The sequence below is a fragment of the Emydura macquarii genome, unplaced genomic scaffold, assembly GCF_026122565.2.
Source record: "Emydura macquarii macquarii isolate MOO-44397 ecotype Brisbane River unplaced genomic scaffold, CSIRO-AGI_Emac_v2 contig_2473, whole genome shotgun sequence".
Classification (NCBI taxonomy): domain Eukaryota; kingdom Metazoa; phylum Chordata; order Testudines; family Chelidae; genus Emydura; species Emydura macquarii.
Window position 1 is genome coordinate 29,115,765 of NW_027132610.1, and position 20,085 is coordinate 29,135,849.

The 20,085-nt window shown below is 37.7% G+C and overlaps 1 protein-coding gene across 3 annotated transcripts in view; it reads right to left on the bottom strand.

Moving 5' to 3' along the window:
• Positions 1-20,085, bottom strand: part of DIAPH3 (diaphanous related formin 3) — a 581,492-nt gene that overhangs the window by 428,615 nt on the left and 132,792 nt on the right. For all 3 annotated transcript variants that reach the window (XM_067563206.1, XM_067563204.1, XM_067563205.1), the window contains 4 exons: positions 10,000-10,074; positions 9,845-9,914; positions 3,455-3,591; positions 2,576-2,681 (listed from right to left, as the gene is read on the bottom strand). In XM_067563206.1, coding sequence (XP_067419307.1) covers positions 2,576-2,681; positions 3,455-3,591; positions 9,845-9,914; positions 10,000-10,074 — 388 coding nt within the window. The remainder of the gene's footprint in view (positions 1-2,575; positions 2,682-3,454; positions 3,592-9,844; positions 9,915-9,999; positions 10,075-20,085) is intronic.

The window sequence follows — 20,085 nt, forward strand, 5'->3', positions numbered from 1 at the left end:
GCCGGTGCCAGAGGAGCGCTCCTCACCAAGGAGCACCGCTCCCTCTTCTTTTGGGTGCGGGGCTTGAAGGCTCTGCAGATCTTGCATTTATCCTTGCGGTGATGCTCTCCGAGGCATTGGAGGCAGCCATCGCGAGGGTCACTCACGGGAACAGGCTTGGCACACTCGGTGCAGGGTTTGAAGCCCGTTGAGCCAGGCATGGCCCAACGTGAAGAAAACCCCTGAGGGTTTCCTTATCTATGTAAACTAATTTCACTTAACTACTTAACTCTAAACTTTAACAATCTGTAACAATCAGCTAACAATTACTAAGGGGCTGTGACTTGCTAGGCAAGAGACAAACATTCCAGCAACCGTCAACGGGCGGAAAGAAGGAAGTGAGGGCCCACGGCGTCGGCAGCGCCCTATGTATCACAGCATGAGCGCGGTACTCCAGGGGGCGCCTGAGCCGACCCTACGGGGCTTGCTAAGGGGAAAAAAGTTCCGGGAATCTGTGCACGGGGCACGCACACACCTATAAGGGAATGGATATGCGCAAACACTCGAAGAGAGAACCTGTACCTTCTTAGATTAAGTTTCAGACCTTCAAGGTGTGTGTTTTCACTTTTATTTGCTTGTAGCCCTTTCTAACTTTGTTCCATTTACTTGGCATCACTTAAGTTATGTCATATTGTTAATAAATCTGTATTATTTTTACTATAAACCAATTCACTGCTGTATTTGAAGGGAAGGGTGTATTTACCCCCAGTTAAATTAATAAGCTGTGATGTGATTTTATTGTCTCTTTAAAGGAACAAATTAACATTATTTTATTTCTCTGAACTGTCCAGGAGAGGGCTGGACATTGCAGAGCACACAGTTTTGGGAATATTTGGGATTGAGAGGGTGTTGGTGTCACACTGAAAGTAGTAACCAAAGCTGGTGGAAGCCACTCAGGGTGTGACTTGCATGCTTTTAGACTGCTTGCGAGTGTCCCAGGAAGGGAGCTACAGCAGCAAAGTACTGTAAGGTACTCAGGGTTGCAGGGCAAGTGGTGACAACTACTCAATGGTCTGGATTGCATCCCAAACCCCATGACATAGGTTCCTGTCTTCCTGACCTGTTCCTGGTTCCTTCCCCTGATCTCTGACTAAGGCGCGGTATACACTTACCTGGTGATTCGGTGGCAGTCGATGGGAGTTATGTAAGCTACACAGAGTAGCTTGCATAACTCCCATTGACTGCTGTACTTCTGTTCTGCACGGTGTCTTCACTGCACTGTGCCAACGGGAACTGCACCACTTGAGGAGGTGGTTTATTTACATTGACTTCCTGATCGATCGAGTGGGTCTATACTGACCGCTCAGTTGATCCAGATAAGTCTATCTGACGGCAGCCACTTGGCCGCCATCAGTGTAGACATAGCCTCAAGCTCTGACTCCTCGCAGGATCCCTGGGTCGGGGCCCGGGTTAGAAGGCGGGGCTGGCCCCCCCCACTCCCACCACTGGCATAGCCATAAGGAGCACAGACCCAGGGGGCAAAACAGGCCCACCTCGCCACAGTGGCCATTTTCACTAAGTCCAGTTTGTCTGGGTGGCAAGACAAACTGGAGAGTCTAAGGGGACTGTCCGTAACTCCATGGTAAGATTGTTACAATAATCCAGGAATTCACATTTGTTATTGGCTTGGTGAAATCTAATTATAGAACACACCACCAGTTTGGAGTGTCTACCCTTGAAAGTCTGCCATGAGGTAGGCACTCACGGTCGTGAGCCACTCCAGACAGCATGACAATGAGATCCAATGTTAGTATGTTAGACATACTCAGACTAGCAACAGGATGCAAATTTTTAGTGGCAAGGGTAATCAGTCATTATAACAATTTACTTAGGGACATGGTGGATTCTCCATCACATCAAGTTTTTCAGTCAAGATTGGTTGCCTTTCTAAAAGCTGAAACAAAAATAATAGGCTTGAGGCAGAAATTACTGGGTGAGACTCTATAGCTATATTACGCAAAAAATCAGTTTAAAGGATCATCATAATAATTTCGAGCCTTGAAAATCTATCAATTTGCAGTCACTGTACCCTGCCATTTGCAGTCAATGCACCTCAACTATGACAAACATATAGTTCAACTACTTAGGCAAAATAACTATGTGAAAACCAATATATCATACAATATATTCTTTATCATTAAAATTGTGATTATTAAGACATTTAGCGTTTACTATTCCCTAACCTTAGAAGTTCTGATAAAAATCACCACTTGTATCGACAAAGGTGGAATTTTTCCACGTACAGAATATGTTACCCACCTTTCATGTATTAGGAAGTCACTGGCATAAACTATGATTAAGAAAAATGGAAATCAGCATTAAGTGCACTAAGTAAGTCATGCAGTGTCAAGATCATTTATCTCTAAAAATTGCTTCAGTAATAACCTACATTCCTTAAATTATATAATTTACCTCAAAATTTGCCCTAATCTGGATTGCTTCCATTTCATTCAAATGAATAATTCAGCATTGAATATACATATTTCATTTTTGTTTTGATGTGAAAGTTCTCTTCATAAAAGAAAAAAACACTTACTTGCAGCTGGACTGAGTTATCCTGGAGGCCTTCTACAATAGGAGAGAATCTGTCCACATTCCTTTCTTCAGCTGCTGTAGTTACAGCTTCCAAAATTTTTTCAAGACTATAGGAAATTAGAGACGGTTCCATTTTTCAGATAGATGAAGTACACATACACACAAACACACTCTTTTTACCTGTTGTGTATATCCACAAATTTCTTAAACAGAAGTAGGGTTATACACTTTTACTTGTAATTGTGTGTTAAAATGGGATTTTTGTTAGCAAGAAATTTTTAGCTTAATTTAGCTACTGAAACCTAATTGTAAATTTATGAACAATAAAATCTACCACAATGGAGGATGTGGCATTTGTTCCATCTCCCTCCCCTGTTGGGGTAACTTTTATTGTTACTAGTAAATGCCTTAGTAAGTGTCAATAGCTAAATTAAAATAAAAGTTTCCTGTTAACATAAAAATAGGATTAGGATTTAACACAAAATTATAAAGTGAAGTGTATAAACCTACTTGTTTAAGAAATATGTCCCTATAGCCAACAGACAAAAATAAAGGAAGGCATTATTAATTCAGTTTTCAGGAACAAACATTTTAACATGCTATTTCATATTTCCCACATGTGGAAAACCAATTATGTTGTAATTTATTGATGAGAACACATTAAAATGTTAAATTATGAGAAGGTTTTTAAAAATGACAAAATGCTTGTAACAGTAAAGATACTTACTTTCAGTTCTAAAATTTAATAAATTTGAAATGAAGATTTTTCTAAAAAATGGAGATTTCAGTAGTTAACTTTTTCAACAGATAATGACTACCTAATTACAATCAGAACTTTTAAAAGGTTATAAAACTCTGCTAGGTTAAATATGGTACATACGTGTTTTCCTCTCCAACAATGCATATTGCAGACAGGAGTTTAACAACATCAGTCATCATGTTTGTTTGTCTGGGATCAATTGCTTTGGCCAGCAATGAAAGGCTCCTTTCTTCTCCTATTATTCTTTCCAGCCCATACTAAAACAACATCAACAGATAATGAAAGCTTAATTTTAAAATATGATGCAAGCAAAACTGCAACTTAGGAAATGGCAAATGTCAATGACACTGACAATTTCCATCACACTAATATATCAAATGGTGTTTTCTGTCTGTAAATTCTGCATTTTGATATGCAAACATTGAAGCTGGAGTAAAGACTAAGAAACTTTCTTTTCTTCTGCAAGGATCATGGATATCAATGCATTATAGATAAAAAATTTTGCTCCAGTCCTCTTTAATATAAAGTTAACCAATATTTAATTATGTGAAAAAGACACCAAGGTTATCATCATCAATGATGTGGTACACAAAATCCAAAAAATAAAAATGAATTGTAACAAAATTACCACAATTTTAATAAAAAATTGTGAAGAAATAATAAATTCTGATTAGCAGTAGCAGAATGTAAATTACCTGTATCATCCTCAAAATGTTACGTTTCACTTAAACTTTTCTTTTTCTCAATAATGGAAGACTACAAAGGTTATGCATAATAATTAATTTACATTACATCACATCAGTTGAAAAAATAGAACTGGGTGTTCTCACAGAACACACTTATCTATAGGGGATATAGTAATAGCCATATAAGGAGGCAGCACAAATTTGCTGGGGACAAAGTTTTTTCAGCAGAAATTTAATTGTTTCACCTGGCCTCAAGATGTTAATAATCTAAGCATTCTGTGAAAAGCCCTGAATGCAGCACACTTAACATTCCCGTAAAACTTATAATTCAATGTGGAATCAATTCTCTAAATATCAACTTGAGTCCCTGCGAGATGGTACAGGTATTTAGAAACAAGCATAAACCATCATTACAATACAATAGTGCACTTTTTCAACTGTTTATTAAATATTTAATAGGAAAATTTGGTTTTCCAGGCAGATGTCATTGTCAAGAGTAATTTAAAGAATTAATGGGAGATATTAAAAGGCATAAAGCAAATTTTGCTTAGGAATATTATTTTAAACATCTGAAGATTAAAGAAAATGTCAATTTATTTTCTAAAAGACCATTTGACCATTCTAACAGTTGGATTGTTCATCCTCCCATATAGATGTGAAGGCAATCAAGAGCGCCACAGGCTATCCTGTGCAACACTAGGTTCACAACCCCTACAACTGCATTTATCCATAAAAGGTTTCAAAACATGAAGAAACAAAGGATGTACGTAAGTAAAAATAAATTTCATCTTGGATGTTGGGTGGGGGAGGGGGTGGAAAATTACAAGAAGGTCCTAGGAGAAATAAGAGGGAAAATAATGAGTGGATTGGCTCAATATCTAAGATGTCTATATATAAATGCAAGGGATATGAAGAATAAACAAACTTGGAGAAATAAATCTCATGACTGGAATATTGGTATAGTTTGTTCAGGAAGAACAAGCAGGGAAAAAAGGGTGCAGACATTACACTGGAGATCAACCAAGTGTACACTTGTTCTGAGTCCAGAAAGAAGTGAGAGGCAGACTAGTTGAAAGTTACTGCATCAAGATAAAAGAGGAATGAACAGAAGTGATGACAAGGTAGGGGACTATTACAGAATACCAGATCATGAGGAAGAGGTGGATGATGAGGCAGTTCTAGAAGAGAAATATCCAAAACACACAACTACTTCTTTTCCAACAGATATCTAGTTACACAGCAAAACACAAAATGCCCAGAAAGTTGTTGGATTGGGTTGGGGACAATTCCTTGTCTCGGATCATGGAGGAAGTAACTAGAATGACAGCCATTTTAGACTTCATGTTGATTAACAGACAAATTGGTTGCGAATCTGAAGCTTATCCTGATGTGAAGGAAATAGATAGACTAATAAGAGGCCAACATGATTGCATGAGGAGCTCTTTAATGATCTGAAAAATCAAAAAAGGAATCCTACAAAAAGTGGAAACATGGACAAATTGCTACGGATGAGTAGCAAAGAATAACACAAGCATATAGGGACAAAATCAGAAAGGCAAAGGCACAAAATGGGTTACAGCTACCAAGGGACATAAAAGGCAATAAGAGGTTCTATAAATACATTACAAACAGGAAAAGGAAAAAGAAAAAAGAAAAAAGATCCACTATTTAGTGGGGAGGAAGAGCTAATCAAGGATGATGACAAGAAATGGGAGATTTTTTATGCCTATTTTTCACTATCAAGGTCAACTGTGACTAGATGCTTAACACCATTAACAACAACAAGGGACACAAGACAATAAGGAAAGAAACGGTTAAAGAGTAGTTAGATCAATTAGATGTTTTGAAGTTGGTAGTCCTCATGAATTTCATCTCAGGGTACTTAAGGAACTAACAAAAGAAACCTTGGAAGCATTAGTGATTGTCTTTGAGAACTCCTGGAGTATGGGTGACATCCCAGAGAAGTGGAAAAGGACACACAGTACCTTTCTTTTATAAGGAGAACAAAGACAATCCAGGAGTTATGGCCCAGTTTGTCTCAGTTTAATACCTGAAAAAAATGCTGGAAAACATTACTGGGCAATCAATTTGTAATAGAGTGACAAATAGCCAACATGGATTTGTCAAGAACAAATCATGCCAAACCAACCTAATTTCCTTCATTTACAGGAATACTGGTCTAGTGGATGTGGGGAAGCAGTAGACTCAATGCATCTTAATTTTAGTAAAGCTTTTGACACTGTCCCACTCCACTCTCATAAGTAAACTATGCAAATGTGATTTAAATTAAATTAGGATTAGAATTCAAAATGACCTTAATGAACTAAAGAAATTATCTGAAATCAACAACATGAAATTCAATGTAGGCAAATGCAAAGTACTACACTTGGGAACAAATTTACCATTTTGTAGCAGAGTATCAGGTTATCTGGACCCTCTTGGTGCTATTTTAGTTAGACTATTAAAGGTTATCACATCCAACCACAAGTCCTAGGGAAGACACCCAATGAACATCACTAGTCAGATATTTTGGGATCTGGTGGGAGTTCCTCAATAGATATGCCAATACAGCTAGAACACATCTTCACGGCCATATTCCCACTGGCATTTTTTGGAACATTAAGAAACAGTGAATTGGTGTCTGGATTGTTTATAAGGGATATTTCCAATCAGGCATTGAAGCTTAGGGATTTGCAGTGGGGCAAGTAATCACTCACCTTGATCCTGAAACGTCAAAGATAGATCAGTGAAGACAAAGTGAGTCTATATTATTTCATGAGCGTGGGGAAGCATGTATTATCCCAGTCGCAGCATTAAGGATTTACATAGAGTCTGGCTGGTGATGGAATTTCTTCTTCACAACTAGAATTATCTTCCACAAACTGGAATTGGATGTCTTAAAGACACACTGTTGGCATTCATTCCTGGTGAATTTGGGTCCCATTCATTTAGGATACAGATGACAACTTCTCCATTGCAACAGGAATCAACTGGGACTCAGTTATACAGGTGCTTGGTCAGTGGTATTCACATGTATACATGTCATGTGTGTGGCCCGCGATTCAGAGACCGATTATGTTAAAGTACTAACTTTTTGCTGTTTATCCAATTTTATGGAGCAAACGAACAAAGCACAAAAGATGATGTTTGGATCTGCAGGCAAAGTATTGTGCACCGGTCCCCTCAGGCAGCCAGTCACCTAGAGGTTCACATTTGGACCTCAATGGTCAGGTGAATCTGAGCTGGCAGGGAAGGGGCAAGCTGATGCTCTTCTTACAGTCTTTGGCAGCCAGGAAGCAGTCATACTAAAGGATTATTATACAGTTAGTTCAAAATGATTTGGGATTCCCTAAGGGGAGTTGACTTAATTAGTACAGAGAGATTTAGAGCAGATCCAGGATTTTTTTCCCCAAGATATCTGTAAACCAGTATGAAATGCTGCAGGGCACGGTATGAGGAGGAGATGCCAGAGCTTCATGGATTGATATGTCTCAAAAATGTGTGGACAGGGAAGTGGCTAAATTTGTACGCAAGTGGCAAGGATCAGTTATTATACACCATAAAATAAACTTACTTGGTATCTGAGTTGTTCAGGGTAAATGGGGTATGCCTCTCCAACCAGGGAGTGGATTATATTTTGGCCAGTGTCAGGGAAGCAATTGTTAAGTATGTGGGAACCCAGCTAGAGATTAGGGAAAAGCAACTATGATAATTGCTGACATCTTCTGATATGTAAAATGTATTGGTTTAATGACAGGATCATAGTTCAGGACAAAGGCCCTGTGTTTCCCCTTCTGAGGTCTATCAAGAGCACCTCACCTAAATTCCTGGCTTCTGAATCATTACCTCTCTTAGTTAGAGACCTGTGTCTCTCTCTCCCTTCAAACTGGGTGTTTTTCAGGCTGCACACCTGTCTGACTACACTTTGATATCCCCACCGAACACGACTGACTAAGTAGGTCAGCATCTGTGCTTTGCTCTCTCTTCAAACGCTATGAACAGCTGTAATTGCCAACAGAAGTTAACACACCCCTTTTTAAGCAAGCACACTTATCCTTCAGGTGAGAGAATTATGAAGAAAACATTTAAAAAACTATAAAAGTTGTTCTATGCATGATAAAATTTTACCAGAGGTCACCCATCAGCCTTATGGGGCATCAGAGGCCAAAGTCCTTCCAAGCCTTTCCAGGAAGGATTAGTGGCCTCCCTTAGGCAGAAGGTGCTGTCCATTTGCTGCATTAAAAGGAAGGCCTGAGTCAGGGTATTTATCAAAAAGTCCTTTCTTTGACTGTTGGTCTCTGAAGAATGTCATCTGAACCAGTATATGCAAACCTCTATACGTGGTGGTACCTCTCTGAAGGTGTTACAACTTGAGTGAATTTGCATAATCACCACCCACTGTTCTCATTTCCCCAAAGTGTTGTGGTCAACCCTCCCTCAAGGAATTACACATAATCCCTGGTCCACAATGATACATCATCTTAATACAATAAGATCTCCCCAAGTGCAGAGGATTGCCATATTTGTCACAAGAGGGTCTGGTTCTCTGACACACAGGAACTGGAAGTGAACTTGGAGAAGATATCTACTAAATGAACCTGTGAGCAGGGTTTGGACTCCTGTCTGGTGCAGCAAGGAGACAAGCCCTTTTACCCCAACCACTTAACCCTCACAAGAGTACATGACGGTGGAGTCCCAGTAATGAGCTGGGATGAAATGTGGAGGGGATGAGAGGTAAACCGCAGACCTCTAACAGACTAGAGAAAGAAAGATGGCCTACACTGTACAGGTTATTACTGCGTAGTTCCTAATGAAAAGTTAATGAAGTTATGGCCTAGCTAAACCAGCTCCCTTATGACTAGAGTCCCTGGAGATCCGTGGCATATTAGGACTGTTTCGTATGCTTAAGAAAGAAAAATAAACAGACATTTGACAAAAATGCAAAAGGCCTCATGAAACTCAAGTGGTACCACAGTGAAATATCATGACAAAGAAGTTGGAAGAAATGTTCCTAGCACTGTGCAAAAGGACACTTATGCTATAAAATGGAAAATCTGTGGATAATGATGCATCAATGCAGAAAAACAGAAGCTCAAATTATTTTTAGGAGTTTGACTTATGACTATATTTAATAGACCATTATATGAGATCAGTAGCTAAATATTAGCCTATTGGACTAATCTGTATTGTTTATTTCTTCAAGAAAATTTAGTGGGAATTACATTTTATTGTTACTTATTAAAACCACTACCCATGATTAGGCTGTGTACATAAATTCTGAAAACAGGTACAGCGTTCAAGAAATTAAATGAGATCTTGGCATTTTTTAGTTTTACAATCAGTCTACAAGTCAATCCATTGAACTATTAGCTAAATGTATTGTACAGATACTCAGCTTCATTTTGAAGAATGAAACAGAACAGAAGGGAATTATCAAAATAAACACTTTCAGTTATAAAGGATGCTTGTATATAAACAGAAGAAAAAATTTCAAAGTTCAATATATAAACAACATTTTCCACATTAAACTTGTAATTTAAGCAATACAAAGTGTTGAACTTATTGACTATGTTTAATTGCCAAGACACACACATTTCAAACTTGAATCAAAATATTTGGTTTGAGTGTACAATACAATTCATGCACATTAATGAATCTGGGTTTAAGGGGATGAAACATAGCAGTTTTCTCTCAGATATAATAATGGAAAACCATTCAAATAAAGTCACTTCAGGTTAAACAATGGTAATCTATGCATCTAAATCATAATCTAAATCAGACTACCTTATGAATAAACTCAATTACTAAGTAACAAATCACATACCTTGTTATTCATAAAGGCCTTCAAACACTGTATGACTTTATGCTGACTCCTCTTCACAACTCTGTCCTGACTGAATTGATATAAAAATTATAAATTGTAATCACAAGTTAATTACACATTACGCAAAACTGAAGATTAACTTGAACTATTCTTACTGTTTGGTTTCAACCAGTTTTTCCAAAACATCCAGCAACAATCCCAGTCCTTCATGTCCAAAGTTTTCAACCCAACTGAAAAATAAAGACACCAGATAAGCATATTTTAATATCTCAATATTTCATATATTGAATTATTATTTTTATTTTTATAGTATCTAGGAGCCACTGTCTCAGACCAGTACCCGCTTGTGCTAGATACAAACAGGAGAAGAAGATAGTCTGTCCCCCAAACTGTTCTGCATTTCAATCAGTTCCTTTGCATATGCCAAAAGACTTCAGATATACTACGTAAAACAATAATACAATTTAAACTTAAGTCAAGATAAATAAACCCCAAATTCAGGAAATAATCCTCAAGAACTCTACTCATTCCTAGGTCAAATTAAATTTGCAAAGTATGATTGCTGATTAGCCCCAGGAGAACATTAGTATGATATATGCTATTGTGAAGCTAGCCACCAAGTCTTGTTTTTGTTTTTTTTGAAAGCAGTAAATAACTTTAAAATTTAAGCAATCTTCCATATTTCAGAGTAAAAACAGAATTGTGCATGAATTATGCAAAGTTCTAGCATCTCCTGGAAACATCACATTCTATCATTGTCGAGCATTCCTTTCCTTCTGCCACTTGATCAAGTTTGCAGTTCTATCTGAAATCTGAATCCTTACGGATATTTCTGAATATATCATTTTTAGAAAATGTACTAAACAATTACTAAACAAATGTTTGCTTTGGTTCACAAGAGAAAAAGTTAGAGGCACGATGCTCTGGTTAATATTTTGGCATAGAGAATGGATTCTAATACAACACTTATTCTTTCCCAATCCAAGCAAAACCTAAATTAAAGCGTTTGTTACATGTTTTAACACACTTCGTTAGTAAAATTTTAGACTACTAAATTACTTCTGATAACATTACTGGAATTATATCTTTAGACATAATGCAATTTTTTTATTCTATTTGAGTAATGTAGGAAGAATGCAGGCCTGGAATTTTAACCAGAAGACTACTGAATTCTTTCAAACAGCAAGTAATCTCTCACAAACCATGGTTCAGGCCTATGATACCTATGCAGTCATCTGGGCTTTAGACAAGGTTTATTTAGCAGCTTTACTCCCACACTTGTAATATTAACTCGTTTCATGGATTAGCAATTTAGTTTTATTGTAATGAAGTGTTTTCCAGACATTGGATTAGAGAAGCAGACTTCCAAATATTCATGGTACCTAACATTTTCAAGTGTTTTATGGTTTCAAAACCAAGAAAATGAACACAGATATTTAGGGGAATCAAAACTTTATTTTAGAACAAAGAACAAAATTATAGTAATACTACTTAATTTGTATTTTATCTGTAAATTGAGTTATAAAGCTTATAAACCATAACCCTCCCCTGAAAAGAAAAATGAAAACAGACACCAAGTGAGTTAGGAGTTAAAATCTTGTTAAGCCATTTGGGTGTTTTTGAAAATTCCATCCAAAACAACCAACTATCAGCAAGCAAGAATTCTCATACCACCAGTTTTTGGGGTGAGAGTTTGAAAGGAAGATGTACAAAAACATAGAAAAGGTTGTAGAAAACTGACTGATCCAATATTATGTTATTATTCATAATATATTAGGTCTATCTTTTGTTGTAAAAAAAGGTATGCTAGATTCAGTTTCTTCATAAGGCAAGGGAAACCTATAGTCAAATAGCCTTTAGTTTTTCTACATTACAGAACTGAGAATCAAAATTAGAGATCAGAACAAAAAAGTAAAATCGGTTTTCACTCAGCTTAGTATAATTTTTCAAATGACGCCTTAATTCTTCAATCAGATGTGGGGCAGTACATACCTGCGACAGTGCAGTGACCAATCCTCATTCTAGTTTCCTCGGTTTTTCCACATATTCTCTACATGAATACACCTTGCATTCCACGTTTTATGCCATCGAAAGAAATTAAAGGAATATAATCTAGTTCATTTTACACCACTTGCTGTTGTGTAATTACTAGTATCATTTCCTTATCTTTGAAAAACTATAAACTGTTAAAAGTAATGAATTTTGAATCAATGTGCATTTTTTTAAATTAAGTCAGTCAATTTTTTTAGTATTTTATTCAACCGTGTCAGGTTATTTTCATGAATATCTTCTCCAGCATAGGCTGAAATATTTTTACCTACTCTTTGCTAAAATTTTCTAGCTATTACTACTGGAGGATGATCATTTTGATCTTGCAGTAGCAAATTTTTCACACAAATATTGATATTTATTACTATGTGAAGCCGAGACAGTACTGGGGCTTCCAAACAAACCATAGTAATCAGCATCAGATGAGAGGAATTCCAAAAACATGGATTTCGATAGTAAGATCCAAAGAAGAATGAGAGATTTTTTAATTTTAATTATCAAGGACTAAAAGTTCAGCCATCCAGGCCAAGAGGATAGAAAGAAATCTTTTCTAGCAGAGATGGAATGTATTAAGGCCAACTGTCTGACAACAGTCCAAGAATAATGTCACCATCACTAAAGAAAATACACAGAACTAGAGGACAACTTGTTTTTATCCACTATAACACTTTCTTTCAGAGTCCAGACAGAGGCTTACTAGATATTTTTATTGCTTTTAACAATTGCATCATTCAGATGATGCTCCTCCATCTGAAAGAAAGAATTTAAGAGTGAATTTCCTCAGTTGCTAGCAAAAATATGCCATCTATAGGTCATTCATTATATAAGGGTATTAGAAAACTGAACTGTAATTTACAAGATCAAACACGCTAAGCCTTCATTAACCTGCTGTAATACAATAAAATGTTTGCAAAGGCAAGTGATTTTCTAACTTTTTGAAATTTGACAGAATCATCATAAGTGAATAAAACAAGAACTGGCGAAAAATTATTTGGGTTTTCAAGAGACCTTTGAAATCAGCAGTCCTTCACAAGAGAAAGGCTATGAAGAAACTAAACAGTCATAGGGTAAAAGGTAAAGTTCTGTCATATATCAGAAACTGTGACAAAAAGAATAGAAATAGGAATACATGATCAGCGTTTGACAAGAAAGGAATAATAGGGTGTATCCTGGGTCTGTAATAAGACCAATGATATTTACGGTAATAACTAATAGCTGAAAGCCCATGCTGTCACACCAATGTAAAAGCTATGCGTAAAAAAGCCCCAAAGGGCTCAGCTTAAAAACTGGATGCTAACAGACTGTGAATCCCAGTGATGAGTGAACCTGGTGATAAGAAAAAGAAAAAGAGCTCTGAACCATACTTGTCACTGGTTCCATCACTTCAAACTGACTCACTAGACTTTCTAAGCTTCAGAGTGATGTTTAGTGTTACTGTGTGCACTGTTTGTGTTGTGTGGGCGTGTATTGTGTTGTGCTGGAAGACTTATATAGATTTGTGCGAGTGGTTAGGGAGGGGTGTATGATGTCATGAGGAGCGGTGTCTGTATGCTGGTTGGGTTGTTGTGTGGGTGGTTGTGTTGATTTGTGTCAGGAGGTTGTACTAGGAGACCAGTGTTGATTTATGAAGGTGGAAGTTTGGCCAAATAATCCACTACTTGTCCTGTCTTGCTCATACAACTAATGAAACTGCTGAATTCAAACTGGCTGAGTTACCTCTGATATCAAAATGGTCTAGATTCTTGGCAGGACATAAATGCATGCCTTAACTGTAGCTGTACTCCATACAGGTAAAATTCATAAAGTCAAAATGATTGAAATTAAAAATAGGATGTTAACAGACTACAAAACCCAGTGGTGATTCAACCTAGTGATATTCTGAACAAAGAGAGCCCTCAGCCATGCTTGCAGCTGTTTCCATTGCTTCATACTAACTCTATAGATATAACAGGTTTCAGAGCAACAAAAGATGGGACATTTCTGGAATATTTTACAGATTATTTTCAAGAAGATGTAAACAGTGAAGAGGCAAAATTTACAAAAAGACAAAATTATTTCGACTACCGATGAATGAGGAACTCCAGATGAACTTAAATAGCTGGACACTAGGCAATAGCCTGGTAGATTAAATTTCATATAGACAAGTGCAAATACACATAGGAAGAAGCAATTATATTGTGATGGTTCCAAACCTACAGAAACCACTCTATAAAACGACATTGTCATTGAAAAGCTCACTGGCATTTGCTGCAGTACACAGGCAAGCCAAAGAGCAAACAAAATGTTACACTATATTAAAAAAGAGGATAGAAAATAATCATTTTTTTTTTTTTTTTAAACAATTCATGGTATGTCTTCGTCTTGAAGACTGTATTTCAGTTTTGGTTACACCGTTTCTAAGAAGGATCTTGTAGAAATGGAATATGCCCAGAGAAACATTAATACAATAATGAGACTCATGAAAATACTTGCATATCAAGAGAGATTAGGACTATTCAGACAGGACATGAGTAAGTATTCACAAACTAAAGGTACATACAAAAATAAAATATAGGAACAACATTAGTTTGGGACTCCTACTGACCACTATGATCTTGAGATCAAGAAGAAACTTCTCCCACAAGTGTATTATTTCATCATTTCAAAGTGTAATACTGCCATATTTCCTCCCACAACACTAGATGCATAAAATATCATACTTGGATTGAACTACAGATTGTGCAGGTTATTTCTAAATGGAGAGTATATATTGTACATCTGATTCCTTTCCTTGACAGCTGAAGTTTAACATTATCCCACGTTAAACTTTTGGTAGAACTATGCACGTACATATTAGATTTTTTAAAAACAAGTATAATAGTTGAAAGAGAATTGCAAGAACATCCTTTGTCCTGTGGTTCAGTTATATAATCCACAACAGCGATTTTCAATGACAAAGAAATGCATCGGTAGCAGATTCATCTATGTAACATCAAGGTTTACAAAAAACAAAAACAATTAAAAGCTATTAAAGTTAGCAGATGTGCCCGATGCAAGAAAAAATATGAATACTCCAGATTTCATTTTGTAACATATCCCTCCGTTTTCTAATCAGTTTTCTAACTTCAGTTTTTCATAGACTCAGATTCTAAGGCTAGAAAGGACCACTGTGATTATCTAGTCTGATTGCATGTATAAAAACAGGCCATAACACTTCCTTGAATTAAATCCTCTTTGAACTAGACCTTTTCCTTTAGGACAAGAGATGTTACTTATCTTTCAGTAACAGGAGTTTTCAAGACACATGGTCCCTGTGTGTATTCCACTATAGGTGCACATGCATTTGTGTGGGGGAAACTGGAATTTTTTTTTTTTTAAACTATCAGGATCTATTGTCTGTGCCTGAGTCCTGCACATCCTCATGCTCCAAACCAAGGGAATAAGAAAAGGCACAGACTGATGGCATCAGTACTATAAATCACCTTATGAAGGGACCCAAAGCAGAAGGAAAGGCGGACGGGCAGTGGAAAACACATTGGGACAACACATTCAAAGACCTCCAGTTACTGTACAAGGTAAGTAACATTTCTTTAGTCATCGAGTGATAGCCCCGATGTGTATCCAACAAAGTATTCTTTGAGGAAAACGAGAGGAACCACGTTGTATCACAGACTGCAGGACCACTGAAATGAAAGATGCATCTGCTGAAGAAGCTTGTAACAGGACATAATGTCTAGTAAAGATATGCACAGAGCCAAATTGGCACTCTGCATAGCTCCACAAGGGGAACATCCTGAAGAGAAGCCACCAAGTTATCACACTCTGCTTAAGTGAGCCTCACATTTTGCGGTGAAGGAGTCACTGTGAGTTCATCACAAAGCAGGATGCAACCTGAAATCCATTTAAAAAGTTATGTGAGAAAGTTGCTTCCCTTACTTCATTGGTTCAGTCACAGAAATGAAAAATCAGGCTTCCTGAAGGCTCTCATCTTTTGCAGACAGAAAGCCAAGTCTTGACAGGCTTCCATGGAATGCAACTTCCTGTCTTCCATGATGGCATGATGTTTCAAGTAGAAAACAGGCAGATGTTTTGACGCTGACAGATCAGTTGAGCCCCACGCCTCAACAAACAGTTACAAATGCATAGCTGGAAGCCACGCCAACTCACTTGTGCATTAGTATAGCTCAAAGTCATTGCTAAATGTATAAGAATGTATTTGGTGTTTAAACTTCATGAAAAATAAAAAAGCATGCATTGTTTTCACTTACCTGTATCGTGTTATAGTATAATAGCAAACATTTATGTTATATATATATACACCTGTAACTAAATAACCCATAAAACAAAAAAAGATATCTTATGTAATACAAATTAAGAATATTAACAGGAAAGTATTAACTTTTCTGCATTTCAAGAAAAGAGGTCATTCTGTGATCAGAGATAAAAGACTCTAAATGCCCCCCTATCCCTTCACCAATCAAAGAAAAAGCCCACATAGATAGTGACCCTGTCAACTTGTTTTCTGTGAGAAGGATCTATAAGTATGGACACCAGGAAAACTTCTTGATCTCTGGACTGTTCAGATCTAACAGGCCTGAGTAACTGAACAAGAAGATGCAGATCCCCAGTTATTCAGGGGTAGTCCTGAGAGGCTTTGAGAAAACTGGCAGATCTCTGCTATCATTTGGAGTTATAGACTGTGACTCACCTGTGTGTGTGTATATATATCTATATATCTATATATATAGATATATATATAGATATATATATATATATTTTACCTGCTTTAACCTCTCAATAACTCTGATTCTTTTTTCTCAGGTAATAAACCTTTAGTTAGTTTACTATAGAATTAGCTACCACTGTTGTCCTCTGTATGAGATCTAGGATGCAACCCTACCCGGATGAGTAACTGGTCTCTTGGACTGTATAATAACCTGGAATATTTCTGATTTTTGCCGTAAATGACCATTTATCACATAGCCCAGCTTTCTGGGCTGCCAAGATAGACTAGTACATGGGTTCTTGACCCTTCAAGGGGTTGCAAGGTTATTAGGGGGGGGTCGCAAGCTGTCAGCCCCCACGCACTCCGGTAAGGGTAGCATGGCATGGGGGTAGTCATCACTTGTAGTGGGGGTTATCACAGGCTGAAATATTTTCAAAGGGGGTCCTAGCATAAAAAGTTTGAGAACTCTAGACTAGAGTGTCTCAGGGGATTGTGTGACTTCATTATAAGACTACTGAAGTACTTTGGGAGTTGACATTTGGTACTGGATTGGTGAAATCTAATTACAGAATATACCACAATTGATGTGTCTGCCCTGCTTTTGACAATCTGCCCTGAGGTAGGCAGTCAAGGTCATAAACCACTCCAAACGGCATGACAGTTGTATGACTTGATCAATCTGTAATTTGGCAGGAACCTTCAGAATAAACTTGGGATGCAACCAAGAAACCCTACCTTAAGAAATACCATGAAAGGGCAAGTCTGTCATAAAGATCCCAAGCTCACACACTATTCTGGCAGAGTTGATAGTCAGGAAGGCCATTTTATAGACAGATAGAGAGAGCAGGAGGCTAAGGGTTTGAAGAGAGGATGCATAAGTGTTGACAAAACTACACTGCAGTTCTAAGCTGGAATCTGTGTCAGAAGGAAGCTTCTGGTAAAGCCGTTCAGAAATCTCACAGCTGTAGGAGGTTGAAGACCAAACAGTTCTATACTAGAAGATGGAAAGCACTGATCACTGCCACATTCACACACAGTGACTAAGAGGTAGGTCCAACCTCTTCAGGAAGAGGAAGTAGTCAAAGACGGTAGGGATCTCTAAGTCCATGGGAGCTATCTGATAATGTTGACACTAGATAGCAAACCACTTCCATTTAGCTGCATAAGATTTTCTCAAAAATTTTCCCATTATTATTCAGGATGGATTGTACTTCTGCCAAATGTAATTTTCTAATCTTGACATTAATCCAAATAAAAACCTGTGAGATGGAGGGGTGCTGGGTTAGGATGGTTAGTCCTACCATTGTCCGTGTTTAAACTAAGGGCTAGGGAAAGCCAACAGATGCAGAGGAACACATGGTTCAGGCAGCGACATTCCTGAGGGATGAATTTATTGAAGAGGGAGCTCTATATCCAGGTAAAGATCGGAAAGAATTTGGTAAAGCACAGGTAGGACCTAGGAGGAACAGTCCAACGTAAAAGAGTCCCATTTAAATATAACACATGAACGCAAGCCACTGAATATTGAAAAAATGTTCAAGTACTTATATACAAAAGCTGGATGTCAAAATGTTAAGATAGGTGAACTAGAGGGCTTGGTGTTAAATGAATAAATTGATATAATAGGCATTACAGAGACTTGGTGGGAAGAGGATAATATGTGGGGTCATGGTAATACCAGGGTACAAAATATATAGGATTGACAGAGTAGTTCATGCCAGTGATGGTATGGCATTATATGTGAAAGAATAAAGTAAAAATCTTAAATGAATCAAACTGTACCATACAATCTCTATGAATAGAAATTCCATGTTTGAATAATAAGAGTATAGCAGTAAGAATACACTACTAACCACCAGACCAGGATAGTGACAGTGATTCTGAAATGCTCAGGATGATTACAGAAGCTACACAAAGGGAGAAAATGCAATAATAATAATGGGGGATTGAATATCCCAATTGACTAGATGTGTCACCTCTTAAGAGATGCAGAGATAAAATTTCTAATACCATAAATGACAGCTTGTTAGAACAGCTTGTCCTGGAATCCACAAGGAGATAGGGAATTTCCTAATTTAGTCCTAAATGGAGAACAGGATATGGTTCAAGAGGTGAACATAGCTGAATCACTCAGTAATAATTATAATATAATTAAACTTTAACATCCTTGTCAGGGAAAAAATACAAATGAAACGCACCACAGTATCTTCTAACTTCAAAAAGGTGAACATAAAAATGAGGAGGCTAATTAAACAAAATAGAAATTAAAAGGAACAGTAATAAGGGTGAAATTCTTGCAAACTGCATGGAGACTATTTAAAAACACCATAATGGAGGCTAAAACTAAATGTATACCCTCAAGTTAAAAAAACAGTACAAGGACCAAAAAAAAAAATGCTCCCGCCTAGCAGGGTCCCAGAACCCAGTCTACAGCCCGACCTTGAACATCTACACTGCAATTAGACAGCCCTAATTGAGCCTGAGCCCTGCAAGCCAGAGCTGGCTGGTACAGGTGAGCCTCAGGTTTTTAACTGCAGTGCAGATATACCCTCAGAAAGCCTTTGACAAGATCCCTCAACAAAAGCTGTTAAGTAAACTAAGCAGTCATGGGATAAAAAGAAAGACCTTCAAATGCATCTATAACTGGCTAAAAAGTAGGAAACAAAGGTTAGGAATAAATGGTCGGCTTTCTCAGTGGAGAAAGGTAAACAGATTCCTCCCTAAGGATCCATAACTGCGACCTGTGTTGCTCAACATATTCATGAATGATATGAGAAATGGAGTAAACAGTGGGGTGGCAAAATTTGCATACGATGACTGTGAAGAGTTATAAAGGCATCTCACAAAATTGGGTGACTGGACAACACAATGGCAGATGAAATTCAGTGTTTATGTGTTTGTAATTAAGCGAAGCCCAGGCATGGAGGAGGCAGCGATCGGCAGGGGCCATGGGTGGATTGCGGGGAGCCCAGGGACATGGCCCACCACCAGGGCCCTATGGCCAGAACCCAGGGGATGGAGCCCAAAGCCCCATGGCCGGAGCCTGAACCCACCACCCCAGGACTGAAGCCAGAAGCCTGAGCCCTACAGGATGACCAGAGGTCCTGATTTTTAGGGACAGTCCCGATATCTGGGGTTTTGTCTTATATCAGTGCCTATTACCCCCCCTCCCACCTCTTCTCCTTATTTTTCAAACTTGTCCTTTGGTTACCCTATCTAGGATGCCTCAGAAAGGTGGGGAACTCACACTGGCTGCCTGTTGCTCTGGAGTTTGTGGCTCCAGTCATTCTCTTTTTTAGTTTTAACTTACTAAGTTGGAAGTTGTGTTTATAATTTTAGGACAAAAGGGGCTCTCAAGTGGAAATATTTACACACAATCAAATATTTGTTAGAATATATCTACAATTACGTTTACGAGGGGAAGTGAAGAAGTAATCAATACAAAGACTAAAGCCCCCTCCTCCTCTCCAAACACCACTGCCTTTGA